We start from the raw sequence: 21756 nt of genomic DNA, 5'->3' as shown, positions 1-21756 counted from the left end.
TGGGGTTCACATGCCAAGTGGGTGCAGTAAGAGGACCCACAAATGAGCTCCAAAAGCATCAGGGAACTGTGCCCGAGTGGCTTTCACAGCTGCCGTTTCTGTGGGTGAGCGGTCCGCGGTCCGCGGAAGTCCCTCTCCATCAGCCCTGTTTTATTGACTCTATCGCTGCTTCCAGAAGTTCCACTCGGCTTGTTTTCAGTCCTAGTTGATCACTCCCACCTGTTTAACACTTAATCACGCGCACACACCCAGAGTATCTCCACAGCTCAGGGTGTGGGTGGGACCTGGGCAGCCAGGCCCTTCCCAGCTTCTCCCTGGGGACCTGACATTTCCCCAGTTCCCATTCCTGTAGGCGGTAGACCTGAGGAGGAAGGAAACACATTCTTGTGATCCTCCTCTGCCTGCCTCTAGGTTACTCTGGACCCTCTCAAACGTCACACGGCGTGTCCTAGTCCTATAAGCGGAAGTCCAGGAAGATAGCCCTGTTCTCTGGGACCCAGCCACCTCCCTGAGCAGCCCGGACAGCCTTCCCAGCTGCTCTGCCCTCCAGCACCCTCTGAACTCTGACTCCACTTTGGTTCCTTTTCACTTCCCTCTGCCTACAGAAGTCAGAGAAACTGTCCCAGTGGTGCTTCTTAGGATGCCTTGAAAGCCTTGTCCTATGACCTGGGCTGCAACACATGTCGTTGGTGGTTTCTGCCTCGCTTTCTTTCCTGGGGTACTGGGCTGAATCGCAAACTGTGACCCTGGTTTGTGTCTTTGAACTTGCCACTGTTCTGTTTTGTTACACTTTTGGGGAAATGATCTCTGATGATTTGATTTTAAATGGCAGTCTCTGCCCCACCTTCTCTGCTTTCTTCTGCTCTTGGCCCCCTGATAGGTCCATTATTCTGTTTGTGGATTCTGCCCAACCGGAAGTTCCTTGAAGGCAGAACTTTTGTCTTTTCACCCTTCAGATTCCACCCGAACTAACTTAGCTCAAGCCAGAGGCTAACCAGAGAATCTGGAGGGGCAGAAACAGGACTGAAGAACCACGGGCTTAGTCCACAGTTGCTTGGTTTTTAAGAAGATCTTTTTTAATTGGCTTGGAATAAGAGGATTTTTTACATTTGCATATGAATAGTTTATGGATCTGATAATATTAATAATTATCTATGGATAACTCATTATCTCATTATGTCATAACAAAGAAATTTATACTACAGGTAGCATCTTTGTTGAAAGTACCTATGAGCTTGTGTTCATGATATGTATCTGGTTAAATATCACCTCTACCGGCTACCATTTTTAAAAAGGATGGTGCATTTTTCTAAATGAGTTTGTTTGAATTTTCTTTCTCCCCTCCTTTCTCTCCTGTTTTCCTCTGCTCTTGTTTTCAAGCTGGGACAGCCACCTTGTAGCTCTACTCCGTGGGACTTCATGATCTCTTTTCAGTCTGTTAGACTGCCTGAGTCCTTCCCTAGAGCTGAGATTCAGCGGGCCTCACTTGCTCTTTTTGCAGGGCAGGGACTTTTTGAAATGCATGGTTCCTTTGGGCAGTACTCCCTTCCTTTACAAACCACTGCGTGAACACAAGCTGACCTTTCTAGTCGCTGTTACTTAGTTAAACAGAGAGAGGGTGGTGACCCAGAGTGTTCATCCGGTGTAGCTCAGAAATAGAAAGCTAGAGAAATACTCGTGGAGGGAGTGTGTCTCTCAGGGCCTCGGATTCCACCCTGATTTTACATCTGGCTAATCTGTGCACTTTGTGTTGATTCTGAGCCTGCTGGTGAATTTGTAGAGAGCTGTAGGACTCACCACTATAATTTCCAGGCTTTAATTAGTGCAGTTTGCCATGGCTTTGTCAGGACTGTGAGCAATTGACTCACTCTTCCAAGAGGAGCTGATAAGAGATGGAGACTAATCCCAGCTCTCAGCTGAGCACGGGCGTTTGCCCAGGGACCTAGCAGCAGCGGTATCTGCACCCCCGAGAAAGTCTCTGTGGTGTGTTGTCTGTCCACGTCACAAGGCAGTCGCCCTTGAAAGGTCAGGTGACTTGAACGTGTCCTGAAAGGTCGATGGGACCAGAAGTAATCGCTCACCCAGCAGTGACTCTGCATGCAAAGGTTCTTACTTTCCCCAGCCAAGCGCAGGGGCTGCTCTAATAGGCCAGCTTCTCAGCTCCTCCTAAAGACAGCTTTTCCTCCTCCCAACTCCTTTGCCCTAAAGAAACCACAGAAATCAGAGACTCAGACTTTTGACAGGAGAAGCATGCATTCGTCCTTCCTGGTTTCTTTATCATTGTGAGAAATTACTGCTTGAGTCTAGAAATAGGAATGAAAATACTTTCTGAAATTTCCCCAGAGTGTGCCGGTTCCTCATTTCCTAAAGAGCAACCCTTTGGAAAGCTAAACATGCTGGTCGCTTTAAAGCAGAACTGACCGTCAAATAGGGAAACAAAATGAAATTAGGCTACCTAGTCCTCTGTCAGCCACCGTCCGGCAGTCCATCCTATGGATGGTCACCTGTCCGCTGCCCTGTCGTCTGCTGGACACACATTTGGATTTGTGGGGTAATAGTGAACAAAACCACACCCTTCCAGACGGGCTGGGTAGGGAGACACCAGCGTGTGTAAGGAAGACTCAGTCCTGGGTCCGCATCTGGATAACAATGAGGGAAGATGACTGTGCTCTGTGCGTTGGGTCTTGGATGCCCTGTGGGAGGAGGACCATGTGGGTGGGAGTGTCTCACAGATTCTTTCTGGGCGCTGGCAGGGTAGCTTAGGTAACCATCCTCTCCTGTCTGGGTCTGAAGAAAACAGCACTTCCTGTGTAGGAAGAAGGAGCCCCAGAAGTTTCAAAGTTAGATCAGTCAACCCATGTTCAGTTACCTCAAAAAGACAGTACAGTACAGAAAGAGACAGGAGGAGCTGGGAAGGACTCACCAGAGGGGCAGGTAGATGCTCCCCTTCTAAATCATGGCTGGATTGGCTGGGAAGGACTCACCAGAGGGGCAGGTAGATGCTCCCCTTCTAAATCATGGCTGGATTGGCTGGGAAGGACTCACCAGAGGGGCAGGTAGATGCTCCCCTTCTAAATCATGGCTGGATTGGCTGGGAAGGACTCACCAGAGGGGCAGGTAGAAGTTCCCCTTTCAAATCATGGATGGACTGGATCTCTCTTTGAGGGTATTTCTTCCCATAACCCTCTTGACAGGCCCGGAGGATACAAACCCACTGTCTAGGCAACTCCTCAGTGATGTCTGGCTTGTTGGTGATGCACACCTTTTGTTAGTGCACACATGTGGCCTTTGGGAAAGTGCCCTGGTGTTGCAGGTTCTCTTACAGCCAGAACAGCCTGCAGCTTCAGGGAGGTTTGACCACGAGGGGATTTCTGATCTTCTGGAGAGGGCCACCAAGATGCAGCTGCGGTTTCCTTGGTCACCTCAGCACTGGCTTTGCCTGTCTCAAAGGGACAGATTTCTTATTTCACTGTAGAGGAGTAGTACGTGTGTGTGTGTGTGTGTGTGTGTGTGTGTGTGTGTGTGTGTGTGTGTGCTCGTGCGCATGCATGATGAGAAGCCCTCCTGAGATGTCATAGTTTATTCTGCAGCTCTGATCATTTGGCCTGGAGGGCTGTGTCTCCTCCACAGATGTCTTTGTGGGTGCCCAGTCCTAGTCTGTCAAACGGTTTCTAGGAAATGTCACCCTCATCTTCTTTCCTGCTGCTGCTAGCCTCTTTGTTGACCCTGCTCTCTTACGGGATTTATATTTGGCCTCTCCAGAGCTTATTTCCTGGTCCAGTGTTGATTTAAAATACATTCTAGACAATATGGATGCTAGTTTTGGACCAGACAACAAGGGTGGCTAAAGAACTTTTGTAAAAAGGATGGCTTGTTTTCCTAACACCCATTGAGCAGTTGGTGAGGTGTGAAGTTTTCCCTGCTTCAGGGAGCCCTCTCTGTCATGCTTCCCATCCCTTCTTTTCCCCTCACTCACCTTGATGTTATCACCCCGCCCTTTGGCAGCTCTGCCAAGTCTACCAATTAATAGTAGCTGAACACACACTGAAAAAGTCCACAGATTAGAAGTACTGAGATGTAATTACCATAGAACAGCTTTCTGCTCAGTTTCTGGCTCCTTGTTGTTGTTCAGTCCTTACTTGGGTCCAAATTAAATGAACCTTAAAATCCTGATGATAGGGGGATAAATATGAACAAACACGAATCATGCTGTATTCTTGTTACTGGAGTTAGGAACTTTGTGGTCTGTCTTCATTTCCAATTTTTGATCTTAAAAATATATAATGCTATACAAAATCCTGCTGATGGTTATGTATTTTTGTGTGTAAGGTTTGTGTTACACGCAGATGTATATTTTATGAGTATACATACATCTACTTTCAATATTTTACATGTATGGGTATTTTGCTTGCACGGCTGTGCACCCAGTTCATGCAGTCCCTGCTGTGGCCAGAAGAGGGTGCTGGATGCTTAGGACTGGAGTTGCAGATGGTTGTGAGATGCTCAGTGGGTGCTGAGAACCAAGTCTAGAAATGGACTATAATGGATTAGGGTTTTGAAGAGCTGAGTTAAGGGAGTGATCTGACTCACAGAGTGAGGCACAGTTTCTGCAGGTGTGGTAAGGACTGAAGCTGAGAGAGCTTTGTTGTTAATGCTGACGGCACCAGCCTTGGTGAGAACTTGTCCGGACGGCTCTGTTGGTGCCCAGGAGCCTCTTCCAATGGCCTCTGTGGCTTTTAAATTTGCACCCATGCTCATTGGTTGTTGCTCCAGGCCTGACCTCTGCCCAGAGCTTTGACAAACTGACGCTACAACCATTCCTTGGTCTCCTCTATGGTGACACCAGAAACTCTGGGTGCCCAAAAGCCAAGTTTGTTCTTCTTCCCTAGTGTCTTCTGCACTGTAGCAATGGGCATTCCTAACCTTCCTCCAATCACCCTGGACTCACACTGAGCAAATTCTCCATACTCTGAGAAAAGAGCTGAGCACAGCTTGTGAGGGCAGGGGCCTGTTTTGATTCCTGGTTTTAGAGTTTGTGGCCGTGGCCTTGAGGAGGGGGAAGATTGTGGTAAGCAGAGCTGTCAGTCATGGCATCGAGGGAGCAGGAAACAGGAAACAGGAAGAGGGAGGCCGGAGTTCAGTATGCTCTTCAAGGGCATATCCCCAATGGTCCAACTTCCTCCTACATGCCCAACCTCCTGAAGGTCCCCTCAGCTTCCAATAGAACTTCCAGCCTTCAACATAGGTCTTTGGAGGACTCAAGGGTGAAGCCATAGGGTGTCCTTTTTTCTTCTTCCACCCACTCCTGAACCTAGTTTGAAAGTCACATCCGTTTCAGCCTCTAACACTGCCCACTTCTTGCCTGGTGTGAATTTGCCCAAGCGATTACAGCCGTTCCCTCTCTAAATTCATTTAGACTTTGAGGAACACCTACAAGTCACAGCGAGTTTCATGACTCTGATGGTCATAAAAATCTATATAACTCACATTGAGTTGAATGTAAAAATGTAAGTAAAACATAATTTCTTTTGGTTAAGTCCATAAATGACCCTGAAAGGCAAATCTGAAACAATCATTTCAAAAGTTCTGGAGTCAGTGGGATGAATATTTAATTGATCAAACTTTCACTTCCCTGGATGTTGACTTGGATTTATGGGTCCGGATGATTGCTTGAATTTGTGTTGATTCTTTATGGTCACATTTATATTAAGACTTCATGGAAAACAGAGTGGTAAGTTTACAGCTTTGTGACACCAATAAAATACTGACTCTGGAGCTGAGCCGTCTGGGGTCAGTACCGAAATGCCTTTGCCAGTCTCTAACTGTGTGGTTATAGGCACGTTCACACTCCCTGTGCCTCAGTTTCTTCATTTGTACAATGGAAGTGTTGGGAGTTTCTGCCCTAGGGTTTCTGAATAGGATCGAATGAGATCTTTATGTAAAATCCTGGCAGGGGAGACAGATCCCTTCATCAGTAGTGGGGTTGTGTGACACAGGGACATTCACTGGAAACCCCAGGGAACTCTGAGCACAAAGAGAACACTTGCTTTTGAACAGTTAAGGACATTGCAAGGTTTCAGAAATTGCTCTGGTCCTCTATGAAAAAAGATATTCAAAGGGAATGTGTATCAATTGTTTACAAAGTGAGAGAAATACACTAATGGTTTCAGTGTTCAAAAGAGAGAGATCACTTCCACCGAATGACAGAAAGCAGCTTAGGACAGCTTATAGACAGGGTGGGGAAGGACTGGATGGTATGCGCATGCATGAGGAGCTGAGTTCAGCTGCACAGCCCTCACAAATACAGCTAGGCGCCATAGGACATTGCTGCAGTGATTGGTGCTGCGGGGATCATGGTGCTGCAGCGGGTACAGATTACCTGGGGGTTTCTGGCCAGCCAGCCTGGTCAAACTGGTGAGAGACCCTGTCTTCACAAGTGAGATGGAGAATGACGGAGGTCCACCTGATATTGACCTTTGACCTCCATACTAACGCACACATGCACACATATACACATGAACAAAATTATTTGTCATGAGATTGTTGTTTTTTAAATGGCCAGTTTCAGATACGGTGAAACTGGAATCTGGGGCCCTTTGACCCGGCAATGTGCAGGACAGGTCAGTAAGAGCTGCTGCCGCAGGGCTGGGATTCCACGCAGCAAGAGAAACCCAGAGAGAGCCCTGTTCCTGCGTCTCTGGCGGGGCAGCTGTTGTGTTATTTCTGCTGCCCACTGCCCGCTGCTCACAGTGGCTTACATGCATGTGCGGTTTAAAGGTATCTCAAGGAATTTCATCTTAATCGATGATGCTGTCAACAATACATCATTGAAGATAGGGATTACCCCACAAATGTAAATTACTGATACATGTGTGTGTGTGTGTGTGTGTGTGTGTGTGTGTGTATATATATATATATATATATATATATATATATATATATATATGTTTTTTCAAGACAAGGTTTCTCTGTGTAACCCTGCTGTCCTGGAACTTGCTCTATAGACCAGGCTGGCCTCGAACTCAGAGATCTGCCTGCCTCTGCCTCTCCGAGTGCTGGGATTAGAGGTGTGCTCCACCACCGCCCAGCTGAGTGACTGATGCTGATGCATGGATTAGTTATGCTTTTCAAATGTAGACATACCTTCCTGGAATGTGGCTAATTACTGTCAACCCAGGACTGCGGAAGACACATGAGCAGCTGGACAGCATGCCTTCAAAGTCTCATCCCAAGAGAAGGGCAAAGAGACATTAACCCTTTGATTCTTTTCCCGCAGTTGGCCCGCCACAACAAACCTCTGCAGCTGATGCTCAAGCCTGGGTCTGATCCCGAGGAAGGGGACGAAGCCTTGAAGTATTACGCCAACCATACCGCACAGATAGAGGTACCTGCCTGGGACTTCCAACTGGGAAAGAATGGGTTTTCTGTCCAGCGGAGGCCGTTTCCATGGCTTCCATCAAAACTGTGAAATAATACTTGATGATTTATGTGGAAAAGCCTGTCCCCCAAGCTGATGCCTGACAGCTGCCTGTGGAAACCGAGTGCCCACCTTGCCAAGTCTTTTCTCTCCCTGGAACTAATCTGAAGTTTTTGAAAGGGAGACAGTACATTTTTTTCTCTCTCTCTTTTGGGTCACAGAAGCAATCAGGGCAGAGCAGTGACATTTTAAAGTCAAAACAATTAATTAAAAATTGTGGAAGCTCTTATGACCGAGATCATGACTGAGAGAGGATTTGAAGCCGGGCATGGTGGCTCATGTCCTTACTCCCAGCACTTAGGAGACAGAGGCAGGCAGATCTCTGTAAGGTCCAGGCCAGTCTGACTCAGCAAGTCCCAGGCTCGCCAGAGCTACACAGTGAGACCTTGCTTCAAAAGACACAAAGTAAAAGTGTGTGAAAGTGTACAAACATGGGCAGACTAATGAAATTTCATATTAGCATCGTACACTCAAAATAGCTAGCTGTCTACACTTTGATTGTCCGACAGCTGCCCTCTCCCTGCCCCGGGAACGAGGCATTACCTAATGTCCGATGGCAGAGCAGGAGCTGTGTGGTGACCCATCTGGCCGTCATGTCTAGCCGGGGTGTCATTTTGATGCTTCTGGGCAGAATTAATCAGTCAGAAACAGGCAGAGTGGTGGATGCTTGTCACTCCTGATTTACGAGCGCACACTCATTCATTCTGGTAGATGGGTTTTAGATTTTAGCAGAATGTATCACAAACACCATTGCCCTTTGGGGGGAGGGGGTAACTTCTATGCTTTGTTGTTTATTTTTGCCAAATCTTCCAACATGATTAAGCCGTATCACTTCACGTCAAAAGCTGGCCTCTGCTCATGTGTGTCAGCCCCAACAATGTCACAGCCTGTGTCGGAATCGCCTGGCAGGAACCCATGCATTAATGAGAACGGTAGCTTGTCGTGATTAGTTTAATAACCCTGGGAAGTGGGAAGAGGCTTTCCATGGGAGATTCTCCCATGATCCACATCTTACCTTCAGCTCCTCCCACAAGATCACTTTTTTTTTGTTGTTGTTGTTTTCGAGACAAGGTTTCTCTGTGGCTTTGGAGCCTGTCCTGGAACTACCTCTGTAGACCAGGCTGGTCTCGAACTCACAGAGATCCACCTGCCTCTGCCTCCTGAGTGCTGGGATTAAAGGCGTGCACCACCATTGCCCGGCTAAGCTCACTTCTTCAAAAGAAAGCACATCCAATTTTAATCAATTGGTCATTGGAAAGATTGTATATATCTATGAAGAGAGGTCACACTAGACCATTGTAATTATCTATTGACCGTTCACAGTGCTGGCTCCCCTGATGGTGGTTGTGTGTGTGTGTGTGTGTGTGTGTGTGTGTGTGTGTGTGTGATGTTTTTGCATGTGTGTGTGTGGTCATGTTCCTTTGCATAGGAGGATACCCAGGCTGATGTCAGAAATCCTCCCCCATTACTCTTCCACCTTATTCCCTGAGGCAGGCCCGCTCAGTTGACCCCAGAGCCCAGTAAGAAGGCCAGTCTTGCCACATTAACAGCTTGCTCTGAGGACTCCCTGGCTCTGCCTTCCAATGACAGGGAGCCTGGCGCACTTACTCAGCACTTAGTGGGTGCGTGGAGATCAGAGCTGTGGCCCTCATGTTTGCACGGCAAGTGCTTTAACCGCCAAGCCATCTATCTCCTCAGCCCTTGGCGCTAACCGTTGAAGAACATCATGATTCTGAGTTCAGTTCCTGCTATATTGGGCTTCTCCTGCTTTCTTCACGTTCCGTGCCACAGTGCTCCTAGCTAAACATTTGACAAATAATCTGGGGGAAAATTAACCATATTTGGCTTCCTTCGATAACACATTCCCTTCAGCAGTTTCTCCGGTTTGTCACTGCCTTTTGTAAAGTGTGACAGCCAGAATCAAACATGTCGTTTTGGCAGGAACTGAGTATGCTGCTCATCTAATCTCAGCTTACTTTCTCTAGGAAGCCCTAAGAATATGTTTTAAAAATCTTGACACTGTCAGAGCAAGTAAACCTTTTCAAACTCTTTTCATGTGGTTGCCTACCCTACCAAATATATCTAAGGAGTTTGTACAATTGATATTGTAATTAAGTTTTTGACGTTAGCACATAAAGAGGCTGGAGAGATGACCCAGTAGTTGAGAGCACTGGCTGATGTCGCAGAGGCTTGTATTCAGACCCCAGCACCCATGGGGCAGCTCACAACCACCCATACCTCCAGTTCCAGGACTAAAACCAACTTAGGGAAGAGAGTTTATCTTGGCTCAAGGTTCTAGAAGGAGAGTCCGTAAGTCAGGGGCTCTGGGAGACAGGTGGCATGACCCACCCGTTAGTATCCTGTGTCCTGAGGTCTCCATGTACAGAGAGGTATTTTGTAATCACTGGAGTGGATGGGAAACGCCGTCATGGGCTTACGTATTTGAACACGTGGTCTCCAGGGGTGCCACAGTTTGGAGAGGTTGTGGAACCGTTAGGAGTTACAGCCATGCTGGAGAAGTGTGTCACTGGGGTGGTCTTGCTCTCTCTCTCCCCCACCCTCCTGTATATGGATGAAATATGACCAGCCAGCTTCACACTCCTGCCCCACTTAGAGCACAAATTCTTAAGCACTAGATTTGAGGTCACCCAGCTGGCTCGTTGTTTCCATTATTGGATCCATAAACTCATTGTTCTAGTCTCATGTCTGTTCCCATGATAAAGCAGCCTTGCCAAAACCAACCTGGGGAGGACAGGGTTTGTCTGGTTTACATCCGCGGGTCATGGTGTAACACTGGGAGACGTTACGGCGGGCACCTGGACCAAATGCAGTGGAAGAATGCTGTGTCCTGGCTTGTCTGGACTCATGCTTAGGTAGAGTTCTTACACATCCCAGGCTTGAGCTTCCTACATCAGTCGATAATCAAGATGCCCACAGGCCAATCAGATCAAGGGGCTTGCTCGACAGTGCCTTTCTTCCAGAGGACTCTGGGAGGTGTCAAGTTGACAATTAGAGCCAACTAGGGAGCTTAGCCTAAGACCCAAAACTAGGGAAGCATAGGGTCCAGTTGTACATCCCTAGGGAGCCCACTAGGTGTTTGGGGGTAATTCAAAACTGGAAGTCACGCAGATGACTCTCGTTAAAATCTGTGGGGAGAACAAACCGAGCCCAGACTGAGCTGTGCAAAGGCTGAAAACAAACGCCAATCATTTGCAGATTGTGCGGCACGACAGGACTATGGAGCAGATTGTCTTCCCCGTCCCCAACATCTGCGAATTCCTCACGCGGGAATCCAAGTACCGCGTGTTTACCACCACGGAGAGGGATGAGCAGGGAAGCAAGGTGAACGACTTCTTCCAGCAGACAGAGGACCTCTACAACGAGATGAAATGGCAGAAGAAGATCAGAAGTGAGTGAGACGCAAGAGGCCCCCCGCCCAGTTTATTTACATCGCGGCTTGCATTGCTTGCCAGTTCAGTGTCTCTGAAACAGCAGCGGACTGGAGAGTGTAACCTCCATTGTGGCTGTTGCTGAGTGGTCTGCAGCTCTGTGCACGTAGAAATCCCAGGTTAACTAGACTGCCTGCAGCCGCTGAGTGTGCTTGTTAGTGTGTTATGAACTGCAAAGCTGCAGCTGCACTCTGCTGAACAGTTGCAGGTGTGAAGTCCTGCACTGGTTCCTTGTCCTCAACAGTCAGTGCACCGCATGGGGCAGCATCTGAGCCAGTGCCTCATGCCAGTGTCTGTGGTCAGATAGGCCTGCCTCCTCTCTCCCCTTCCATTCCCCTCTCCTACTCTCCCCTCCCCCATTCCCACTCTCCCCTTTTGTCCCTCTCCCCTTCCCCTCTCTCACTCTCCTCTCCCCTCCCATCCCCTCCCCTTCCCCCTCTCCCTCTCCCCTCCCCTTCCCCTCTCTCACTCTCCTCTCCTACTCCCACTCTCTTCTCCCCTCCCCTCCCTTCCCCTCCCCTCCTTTCTGCTCCTCTCCCTTCCTCTCCTCTCTTCTCCCCTCCCCTCCCTTCCCCTCCCCTCCTTTCTGCTCCTCTCCCTTCCTCTCCTCTCTTCTCCCCTCCCCTTTCCCACTCTCCCCTCCCACTCCCCTTCTTCCCCCCCCTTTTCTCTCCCCCTCTCCCACTCTGTGTGTGTGTATTTAGACAGGGACTCACAGCTCAGTGAGTCTTCAGGTTCGCCATGCAGCCACAGATGACTGAGTACCTGATCTTCCTCTCCACCTCTCAGGTGACTTTCTGGCAGCCATTCTTTCTTCTACCTTCTCTTTCCGCCTCTAAATCCACCAAGCAAGCCATTTCCAAAGCCCTGTAATCAGAGAGAGCCACGAGACATTTCAGTCAGAACCATCACCACACAGCCTCTCCTGGCAGCCTAAGGTGTAACACAACTCCCTTGTGTGTTTGGAAACACCGACTTTGAAATATTTTTTAATTTAAAAAATTTGTCATTTTACTGAGGCTGAGGAGATGTTCTAGGAGTTGAGAGTACCTGTTGTTCTTGCAGAGGACCTAGATTCTGGTCCCAGCACCCTAGTGGCAGCTCACAGTCATCTGCAACTCCAGTTTCAGGGGCTCTGACACCCTCTTCTGGCCTCCAGGGCACCCACCAAGTGCGCACATGGTCCACCAGACAGTCGTGCAAGCCAAACCTTCATGAGTGTAAAATTACAGCTTAAATATGAAAAGTCATTTTAAGTTGTTTCTTAAATAACAACAATTGAGGGGGGTCGAGGACCTCTTGATATCAGATCTTTCTTGATTTTGGAGGCTTTTGCAGGCAGGAGGGCATGCGTTACTCATCTTTGCCATTCAGTGCACTAGGCTCTTTCCTGAGACAGATTAGGAGCAGGGAGGCCTCCTTTGGGATACAATGATGTCATGCAGGTTCAGTTTCCTGCGAAACTGTTGCTCTTTAGAACTTTACCACACAAAACTCAGGACAAAAGGCCATCTAATATATATGGAATATTCAAAAATTTTATCTGAGATATTTGGAAACTAATTTTTCTTCATGTAAAGTTAATTAAGTAACAAACTCAAATTAATTTAAAGTTAAATTAATAGCAAAGTGGGGCTCTGGGATCTGTGTTTTATGACAAATAGTTTATTTTTATTAAAAAACCTTAAAGTAAGTCCTAGTGGACCTTGTATTTTAAATTTTAGAAGTAGTTGATCACAAGGGCATGGGCAGAATCAAAATGATTTTGTGGGCTTGTAGATACAAAGGCGTGACGGAGGTGTGGCTGTCTACAGTTCATGACCATTGCCCAGGGAGATCCATTCCCATCACAGCCTCTCCCTCTGTGGAACGGCCCCTCCAGGATGAGGGGAATGAGAGAACCCAGACTGGGGTGTGGGCTAGACAAAAAGTGCATGATTTTTCTCTTTTCTATATCTTATCCCACTGACTCTGATATTTTATCTTTAAAGTTTTAATTCTAATTTTTAATTATGTGTATGCTTATTGTGGGCTTGTGCATATGAGTGTGGTGCCTGCAGAGGCCAGAAGAGGGCATCATGTCCTGGGGTTACAGGCAATGGTTACCTCATGGGAACTGAGCTGGGGTCCTCGACAAGAGTAGGGAACGCTCTCAACTGCCGACCAAGCTCCCCAGCCCCGAGCTCTAAGATCTTTAGGTTGTTTCATTTGAGACAGGGTTTCATGTAGCCCAGGCTAGCTTCAAACTCATTATGTAGCTAAGGCTAACCTTCAACTACTGGTATTCCTGTTCCCACCACCAAATGTCTGAGTCATGAACAAGCCCACTGTGCCTATCTCCGCCAATATTTTAACCCAAGTCAAGACATTACAAGTTGAATAATAGATAGGACCCATAGGGGCCGCTCAGCGTCCAGGGTGGGCTGGTAACCTCACCCCTCTACAAACCTCCCCGTACAGATTTACTTCTGTGGTGGTTCACGGACACGTAGCACACACCGTCAGCTTAGCTGGGCTTGTGTTGACGGCGGCATATACTGACCATTCTCATCTTTGTGCTCCTTGCCTCCTAGACAACCCCGCCCTGTTCTGGTTCTCCAGGCATATCTCCCTCTGGGGGAGCATCTCCTTCAACCTGGCTGTGTTCATCAACCTGGCTGTGGCCCTCTTCTACCCGTTTGGGGATGACGGTGATGAAGGTAAGTCTTGTGTTTCTGCAAATGACGACTACCTGAAAATTCCCAAGTTATATTCACTAGCTCTCTGCAGCTTTAACATGAAGAAGCTTAGTTTTCATTAAATATTTTTTTCTCTATTTATTGCAAGTATAGAGATACTAAGTAGGGTAGACAGAACGCTGTGGCCAGTTGAAGTGCTGCTTTACAGAAAGCTCATATATGGTGTAATAATTAGAGGTAAGTGTTGGGAAATGAAATGACATGATTGTGTTCCCACCTAGTCTATCGAACATATTTATACTGTCTTATCTCAGTTATGTGGGGGTCTTGTGCCCAAGCATTTTGATGAAATAGTAACCATTCATTTTGCTTTCTGTCTTGTCTGAGGGTTTTGTAATGAACATATATGCAAAATATACATTTTGATTTTATACAATGCCTTTATAATATTCATTATCTTGGTCTTAGACACACATACAGCACAAGACAGGCTGTGCTGATGGACAGCGATGGATGTTGACTATCCATCTGATGGTATTGAAGCAGTCATGCATGAGCTTTACAGAGGCAAAGACAGGGGGGATTTAACGTGAAGTGGATATTCCATAGAAACCGGGTGGGGCTTTCAGGTTTGGTAGATTGCTCTGGAAAAATCTGTTACAGGTGTGGGATATTAGAGTGGGTAGGAGACGAAAGTGAGAGAAATCAGCAAATAATAACCTCAGAGTGACCCCAGAGCACATCTGCTTGTGGGGCGTTAGGCTAATGAGGTGCTGTCAGAAGAGCAGGGAGAAGGGTCTCCTGACTGCTTGACAAGGTAAACATTGTCAATGCCCTCCTAGGAGAGGCATGAGGTATAGAGACCTCAGACAGCAGAGCAGAGATGGGGACCTCAGACGGCAGAGCAGAGATGGGGACCTCAGACATCAGGGCAGAGATGGGGACCTCAGATGGCAGAGCAGAGATAGGGACCTCAGACGGTAGAGCAGAGATGGGGACCTCAGACATCAGGGCAGAGATGGGGACCTCAGATGGCAGAGCAGAGATGGGGACCTCAGACGGCAGAGCAGAGATGGGGACCTCAGAAAGTAGAGCAGAGATGGGGACCTCAGATGGCAGAGCAGAGATGGGGACCTCAGAAAGTAGAGCAGAGATGGGGACCTCAGACGGTAGAGCAGAGATGGGGACCTCAGACATCAGGGCAGAGATGGGGACCTCAGATGGCAGAGCAGAGATAGGGACCTCAGACGGCAGAGCAGAGATGGGGACCTCAGAAAGTAGAGCAGAGATGGGGACCTCAGATGGCAGAGCAGAGATGGGGACCTCAGAAAGTAGAGCAGAGATGGGGACCTCAGATGGCAGAGCAGAGATGGGGACCTCAGACATCAGGGCAGAGATGGGGACCTCAGATGGCAGAGCAGAGATAGGGACCTCAGACGGCAGAGCAGAGATGGGGACCTCAGACGGCAGAGCAGAGATGGGGACCTCAGACGGCAGAGCAGAGATGGGGACCTCAGACGGCAGAGCAGAGATGGGGACCTCAGATGGCAGAGCAGAGATGGGGACCTCAGATGGCAGAGCAGAGATGGGGACCTCAGATGGTAGAGCAGAGATGGGGACCTCAGACGGTAGAACAGAGATGAGGACCTCATACAGTAGAGCAGAGATCGGGACCTCAGATGGCAGAGCAGAGATGGGGACCTCAGACGGCAGAGCAGAGATGGGGACCTCAGACGGCAGAGCAGAGATGGGGACCTCAGATGGCAGAGCAGAGATGGGGACCTCAGACGGCAGAGCAGAGATGGGGACCTCAGACGGCAGAGCAGAGATGGGGACCTCAGAAAGTAGAGCAGAGATGGGGACCTCAGATGGTAGAGCAGAGATGGGGACCTCAGAAAGTAGAGCAGAGATGGGGACCTCAGACGGCAGAGCAGAGATGGGGACCTCAGACAGCAGAGCAGAGATGGGGACCTCAGACGGCAGAGCAGGTGTGTGACTGTATAGCAAGAGGAAGGCAGCAAGCGCATGTTCATCCACCATGCTAGCAGGAGCAAGGCAGCAAGCACAGGTTCGTATACCATAATAGAAGGAGAAGAATAGCAAAAACTGTGTTCATCCACCATGAAAATAGAAATGGGAACACCTTTCTCTCCCATGTGTCTGGGCTTCTCTGGTAATGAGATCTTAATACAGAGGGGCACAACTGTATAGAGGAGAAGTCTGCCCTAAAATGAGAAATTCATGTCACCTCCACTCAGACCTTTGAGGGTACACAACAGAGTCCCAGTAAAGATCTAGAAATTGACTGAAAGATCAAGGAAACTCCAGAGGAGACCTTCAACCTCTGAAGGAGCAGATCTAGGAGACACGAGGCTGGAGAACGCAGCGCCTTAGGCTTCGTGGAGAGGCAAACACCACTCTTGGAAGGGTTTCTGAGTCGTCTTAGGATATTAGAGGATAGGATGCTGCTTACAGAGAAAGCCGAGCATGAGACTGGGGGACAGCATAGAACCCCATGATGAATGGAAGTCACATGACTGCATCTTGGGTTAAAGTCGTGATGGAGGTTCACGCAATCTCTACCTCAGCCACGTGCTACACATAACCAGGAAGGCTGAGGGAACAGCACAGTTCTGTAGATGCACGCGACCGTAAGGTTGTCCAGGGAAGGAAGCTGCTTTGTGCTGGTGACAGTTCTCAATGCTAGAGCTTTTCAGTCAGGATGAGCCACTGCTCCCTGGGCTTACTGGATGGCATGAAAATTCAAGTTCTTCTAGGAAGTGCCTCGAAATGACAGGGACATACAAAATGGTAGGTTCCAACTAGAAAGGCCTCCCAGCAACAGATCTGAGAAATGTTTGAGAGAAAGTAATTAGCAGCAATGCATTATAAGACATAGGACAGAACTGACCCAGGGTCTGCAGGAATGGGAAGGAGAGCATCCTTTATGCCAGCATCCCGGGGAAGTATCAGCAGCAATGTGCTATAAGACATGGAACAGAACTGACCCAGGGTTTGCAGGAATGGGAAGGAGAGAGCATTCTTTGTGCTAATGTCCCGGGGAAGCAAATTTAGGAATGATATAAATTTCTTGTCACCATTTGGTCGGCTGTAGTACTCAATGGATGCTAAAAGAAAGGGGTGACTTTGAAGAAAGACACAAACATACCACATTTTAAGTATCTGCCCATGATCTGCTTAACCAGTTACAGAGGGGACAGGAGTACCTGTGAAACAGGAGACACAGTCACGCCATGTGCCTCGAAGGACGTGGTGGCGTGGGATAGATGTGAGTAAATGGAAGAAAACTTAGAAAACCCAGATGAGAGGTGTCCTACAGAGTAATTGGTCAGGGCTCCACAAGGCTACCAAGCTCAGCAAAGACAAAGACTCAGAACTGTCCCAGCGAACAGACAGGGATGGAGGAGATGACAGGATTGTGACGTTGTCAGTCACAGATGTCACCATGCAACGCATTGGTATTTGGATCTAGATGAAGGACCTGTGGGATGGCTTCTCCACTATTTTTGCAGCTATTGCTTAAGTCTTAAGGAGCTCTGAAATGATATATGAAATTTATAAAACAGAATCAAGGGTTCTGCCTATTCCTAGCAGGCATCACTTGGGGCAGGGAAGGAAGCCACGAAATGACCTGGAAAATCTGGGCCAGGCCTCCCCAACCTACTACCAGTCACGTTAGAGACACAGAGCCCTCGTGGAAAGGGCCAGCAGAGGCATGGACTGTTCTTCCTCCAGGAGCAGTGGATGGGGCTGTCACCCAGGTTCCTGGAAGTATCGTGTGCTCGACTGCCTTGTTAACATGTGGGTTACAACATTAGTTTAGAGAACAATGTCCTTCAGTTGGGACGATGGCACAAAGGGATCCACGGGAGATGTTGCCTCTCAGATGGGAACCCCGGGGCACCTTCCACCTCGGCTGCGGATAGACACTGCCAGGCCTGTGTGGAATCTGTTGATGCTAGGGCCGTCTCCTGCCATGTCAACTGACCTGTTCTGGAAGACTAGTCAGTGGACAGCTTTATTATCCTAAGATAGAATATCATTTTTCAATCTAGAGGGTGGGTTTGTTTTTCACATTTTGAGTATAATTCTTCTCCCTCACCAACATTTTTGCTAAGGAAGATAAGATTCTTGGAGATGGTTTAGATTCACTCAGTTTCACAAGCATTTATGGGGACTGCTGTGTGCTAGGCACCATGCTAGGCTGGGAGATGCTAAGATTAGTTAAGCCGTTCTGTCCTCAGGGATCTCATGGTGTAGTTAAAGGACCAGGAAATGAGAAAGACACAAGAGCAAGGGCCACCAGTGCATTTATGGACGGATGGCGAGTTTCTCTGGACCTGGGTGTAGGAAGCAGGAATCTAACGAGCCTGCACAGGAAGCCCAGGCATGCGGAGGCTGTGGACTGAGAAGTAGCTGTGTGGGACGGGAAGCCATGAACAAATGAGCCTGCGGCAGCGCTCCAAGACTAGAGTGGAGGTGAAGTCCAGTTTGACTGTCGGAAACCTCTTTTACAAAGCCTCTTACATAGAGATATTGGGGAGTATAGAGGAATTCCTAAAATACCTCCCCATTATATATATAATGCAGGCTTATTATGGAAAATTAATAAAATCTGCAAGATATTAAGAGAAAGAGTTCCCTCTTGGTGGTAAGGTTACACTATCATGCTCTGTATTGCTTTGGTTTGGGTTGTTTGGTTGAAAGGCAGGGCCTCTCTCCCTGGGTAGGCCAGGTTGGCCTGGATGGAATTCACTGTGCAGTGCAGGTCGGCCTTGAAATCACAGCAGTCCTCCTGTTCCTCGGGTCAGAACTAACCCAGTGCTTCTCAGACGGCCACAGACACCAGCATCAGTGACCACATTGAATAATTGTTCATTCATCCGTGTTCACGTTCTACACGGATGTACTTAGCAGTAGGATGGGTACAAGGTCTTGTGCCAGACAGTCCACAAGCTACTTAAAAATGGATGAAACACCCGGTCTTAGGCGCATGGCTGTGCCTTCTCATATATCAAAGGGAGAGCCCCGCAGGCTACAGATCTGGGGCAGGGTAAAGGTGGGGTAAATCGTCTGGCACTGGTGACAGTATGAGCATTTGTGCCACAGCTTAGCCTTCCAGAATATCATAGCAGACTTTATTTATGAATTAGCCTGGGAGTCACATGATGGACGGGACATTGTCAAGTGTTCTCTGAAGATGTTAATTATAATGCATGCTTAAAAGCAAAGCTAGGGGATGCTGGGAGGCATCTTAACAATTAAAAATATGCTTTGCTCTGTTATCTGAGCAGAGTTTGGGTCTTAGTATCCACGCAGGGTGGCTCACAATTGCCTTTAACTCCACCCCAAGGGATCCACCATCTCTTTCTGGCCTCTGTGGGCATCTGCGTGAACACACATGCACATGCACACACATACACACACACGCTTGTACACATATATGCAAAACATATATAAAAGAAAAGAAAAGAAAAAACTGGAGGCTGAGGAAATGGCTCAGTCAGCAGAGTGACTGCCTCACAAGCCTGAGGCCCTGACTTTGCATGTCCAGAACCAATGAAGAAAGCCAGATGCAGCCGCACCACCTGGGGATTAATAAATATTTAGTTGCTTGCTCAGTATGAACTCCCCGAGAATATTTTGTCTACTTGATAAACAAGTATTGATTTATTGCTACAGGTCACACTGTGACAGGCTGGGGCCCCTGCACCCTTATAGAGTTTGTCTCTTAATGGAGACCTGAGAGTCGACACACACCTGGGATGGTAAAGGCTCTCTCTCTCCCAGTACTGCTGTAGGAGAGCTGTCGACTCCAGGGAGATGGTGGCTGGCTGGGCTTGCTTTGCCAAGGCAGAGCATGTATAAACCAATATCAAAATAAACGTAAGTAGGCTACCCATTTTGATGATGAGGACGATAAGCTTTCTTTTCCAAATATTTAAAAAAAATCATTTAAATTTTTATCTATTGTGTGTGTGTGTGTGTATTTTTACATGTATGTCCATACACTGTGTACATAGGTAGTGCCATTGGAGGCTAGAAGAGGGTATTGTATCCACTAGGACTAGAGTTACAGACAGTTATAAGCCACTGTGGGATTACTGGGAATTGAACCCTGGTCCTCTGGAAGAGCAGAAGTGTTCTTAACTACTGGACCAGCTTTCCAGCTCCATAACCTTTTTTTAATCACTGTTTATTAGAAGCTGTTATAGCAACAAAATTATTGCTATAATAAAATACCAGATTCTGGATCTTTCATAAGGTAAATGTTTACTTAGTTCCCTGTCTTGGAAACTGGAAGCCCATGGTCGGCTATCATCATTGGTCCAGTCCAGGTGGGGACCCTCCTTGGTTACATCACAACCTGATGGAGATACAGACTGGGGTGTGCCTGTGTGGAGGAGGGGTCTTGTGAACAGGAGAGCTACGCTTTGCAACTTGCTCCCAAGGGAGTGGCTGCTGCCTGCCCTGGCAGTGTCAATCCCTTCCAAAGAACTCCGTAATCTAGGCTTCCACCTGCAGGTATTGCCTCTTAAAGATTTCATTGCTGTAATAATGCTTCCTAAGGGGCTTGCTTGAAGTCTGGGGCCCTTGGGAGAACAGTCACACCATACCCGAACCACAATAGATAACATGACACAGAGTCAGGACTGAGGTGCATCTAAATTAATGCTGTCCATGGGTAGTTACAAGTTCCTGACAAAATCTTTGTGATTTTTAGGTGCATTGATCCTCAGTAAACACAAAATCCATTAAAGCATATGTCTGGTTCACTATAGGACTTCCATGCTATTCCTGAAGCTTTGCTCATGAAATCACTCAAGGCGTTTTGCATCAGAACTCAGTGTTTTGGTAATAAGATGTGGCTGGAAGAATAATCATTATGGAGTATTTGGCACAGAAAGTTGGGGAGAAAAAATCTCCAGTTTGTTGTGTTCCTCCTGAGATCCTGGTCCCCATCAGCCAAGCCAATAATGCGATGCCTAAAGTTGCTTCTGTAGATGCAGCACTCGCCACCCTGGAGAAGGGATGCCTTCGAGTATGCTCACCAGTTCACACGCCAGAGAACTGCACCTCTTTTCCAAGGAAAAAATCTAAACCGCCTTTGTAAAAAAATTCTAAGGAACTTGGTGTATAACAGTTTGTTTAAAAACCATTGGAAATTTTTCTTTTGCTTCTGTGCATGCCTGCCTGTGTGTGTGTGTGTGTGTGTGTGTGTGTGTGTGTGTGTATGCACACACATGTTTTTGTACATAGGTATATGTTTGTAGGCAGATACCGCTCATTCATTTCCTGGCTACCCAGACCCGAATAATCACACAGAAACTATGTTAATTACAGCACTGGCCTATTAGCTCAGGCTTCTTATTAGCTAGCTTTTATATCTTAAAATAATCCATTTCTGTTATTTTGTATATCACCACAAGGCTGTGGCTTACTGTGTAAGGTTCTGGTGCAATCATCTCCTTCGGCAGCTACAAGGAGTCTTTCTGACTCTGGTGTCTCTCTGACTCTTTCTCTCTCTCTCTCTCTCCCAGCCTGGTATATTCTGCCCTGCCATAGGCCACAGCAGCTTTATTCATTAACCAGAGCAACACATATACAGAAGGACCTCCCACATCATATGTGTATATAGGTGAATATGTATGCATATGGAAGGCAGGTCAACCTCAGGTATTATTTCTCATGACATCATTCACCTTGTATTTTGAGATGAGGTCCCTCAACAGCCCTGAGTCTACCCATTCAGACAGACTGGCTGGCCAACACGGTCCATGATCTGCTGCCCGAGCACAAGGATTCCAACATGATTAGCTTTATTATTGGGGTGTTGGAGATCAAATCCAGATTCTCATGCTCATGAGGCAGGCACTTGCCTGGCTTGACTGTCTGCCCAGCTCCAGAAGCTTTCATTTTTTGATGATGAAATAGCCTAATATACTTTGGAACTTGAGTCATTCTTCAAGTATATACAGTCATATTCCTACACTCATATGCAGACCCATGTGTTTTAACACATAAAGTTGACTCATATGTAGATACCTGTACATGTGTTTTAACACTTAAAGCTTACTCATATGTAGACATATGTGGGTTTTAACACTGAAATCACATCTGTATTGTATAA

The 21756-nt window shown here is 47.5% G+C and overlaps 1 protein-coding gene across 1 annotated transcript in view; it reads left to right on the top strand.

Annotated features, from left to right (window-relative positions):
* Positions 1-21756, top strand: part of Itpr2 (inositol 1,4,5-trisphosphate receptor type 2) — a 420430-nt gene that overhangs the window by 319835 nt on the left and 78839 nt on the right. The window contains exons 46-48 of the mRNA XM_041632277.1: positions 7277-7384; positions 10694-10886; positions 13500-13625. Of these exons, the coding sequence (XP_041488211.1) occupies positions 7277-7384; positions 10694-10886; positions 13500-13625 (427 nt within the window). The remainder of the gene's footprint in view (positions 1-7276; positions 7385-10693; positions 10887-13499; positions 13626-21756) is intronic.

Source organism: Microtus oregoni, unplaced genomic scaffold (assembly GCF_018167655.1).
Source record: "Microtus oregoni isolate MIOR12 unplaced genomic scaffold, Mior012 000002F_ref0000024, whole genome shotgun sequence".
NCBI classification, from domain to species: Eukaryota; Metazoa; Chordata; class Mammalia; order Rodentia; family Cricetidae; genus Microtus; species Microtus oregoni.
The sequence above is the reverse complement of the archived record's forward strand: the minus strand, read 5'-3'. Positions and strand labels throughout refer to the sequence as shown.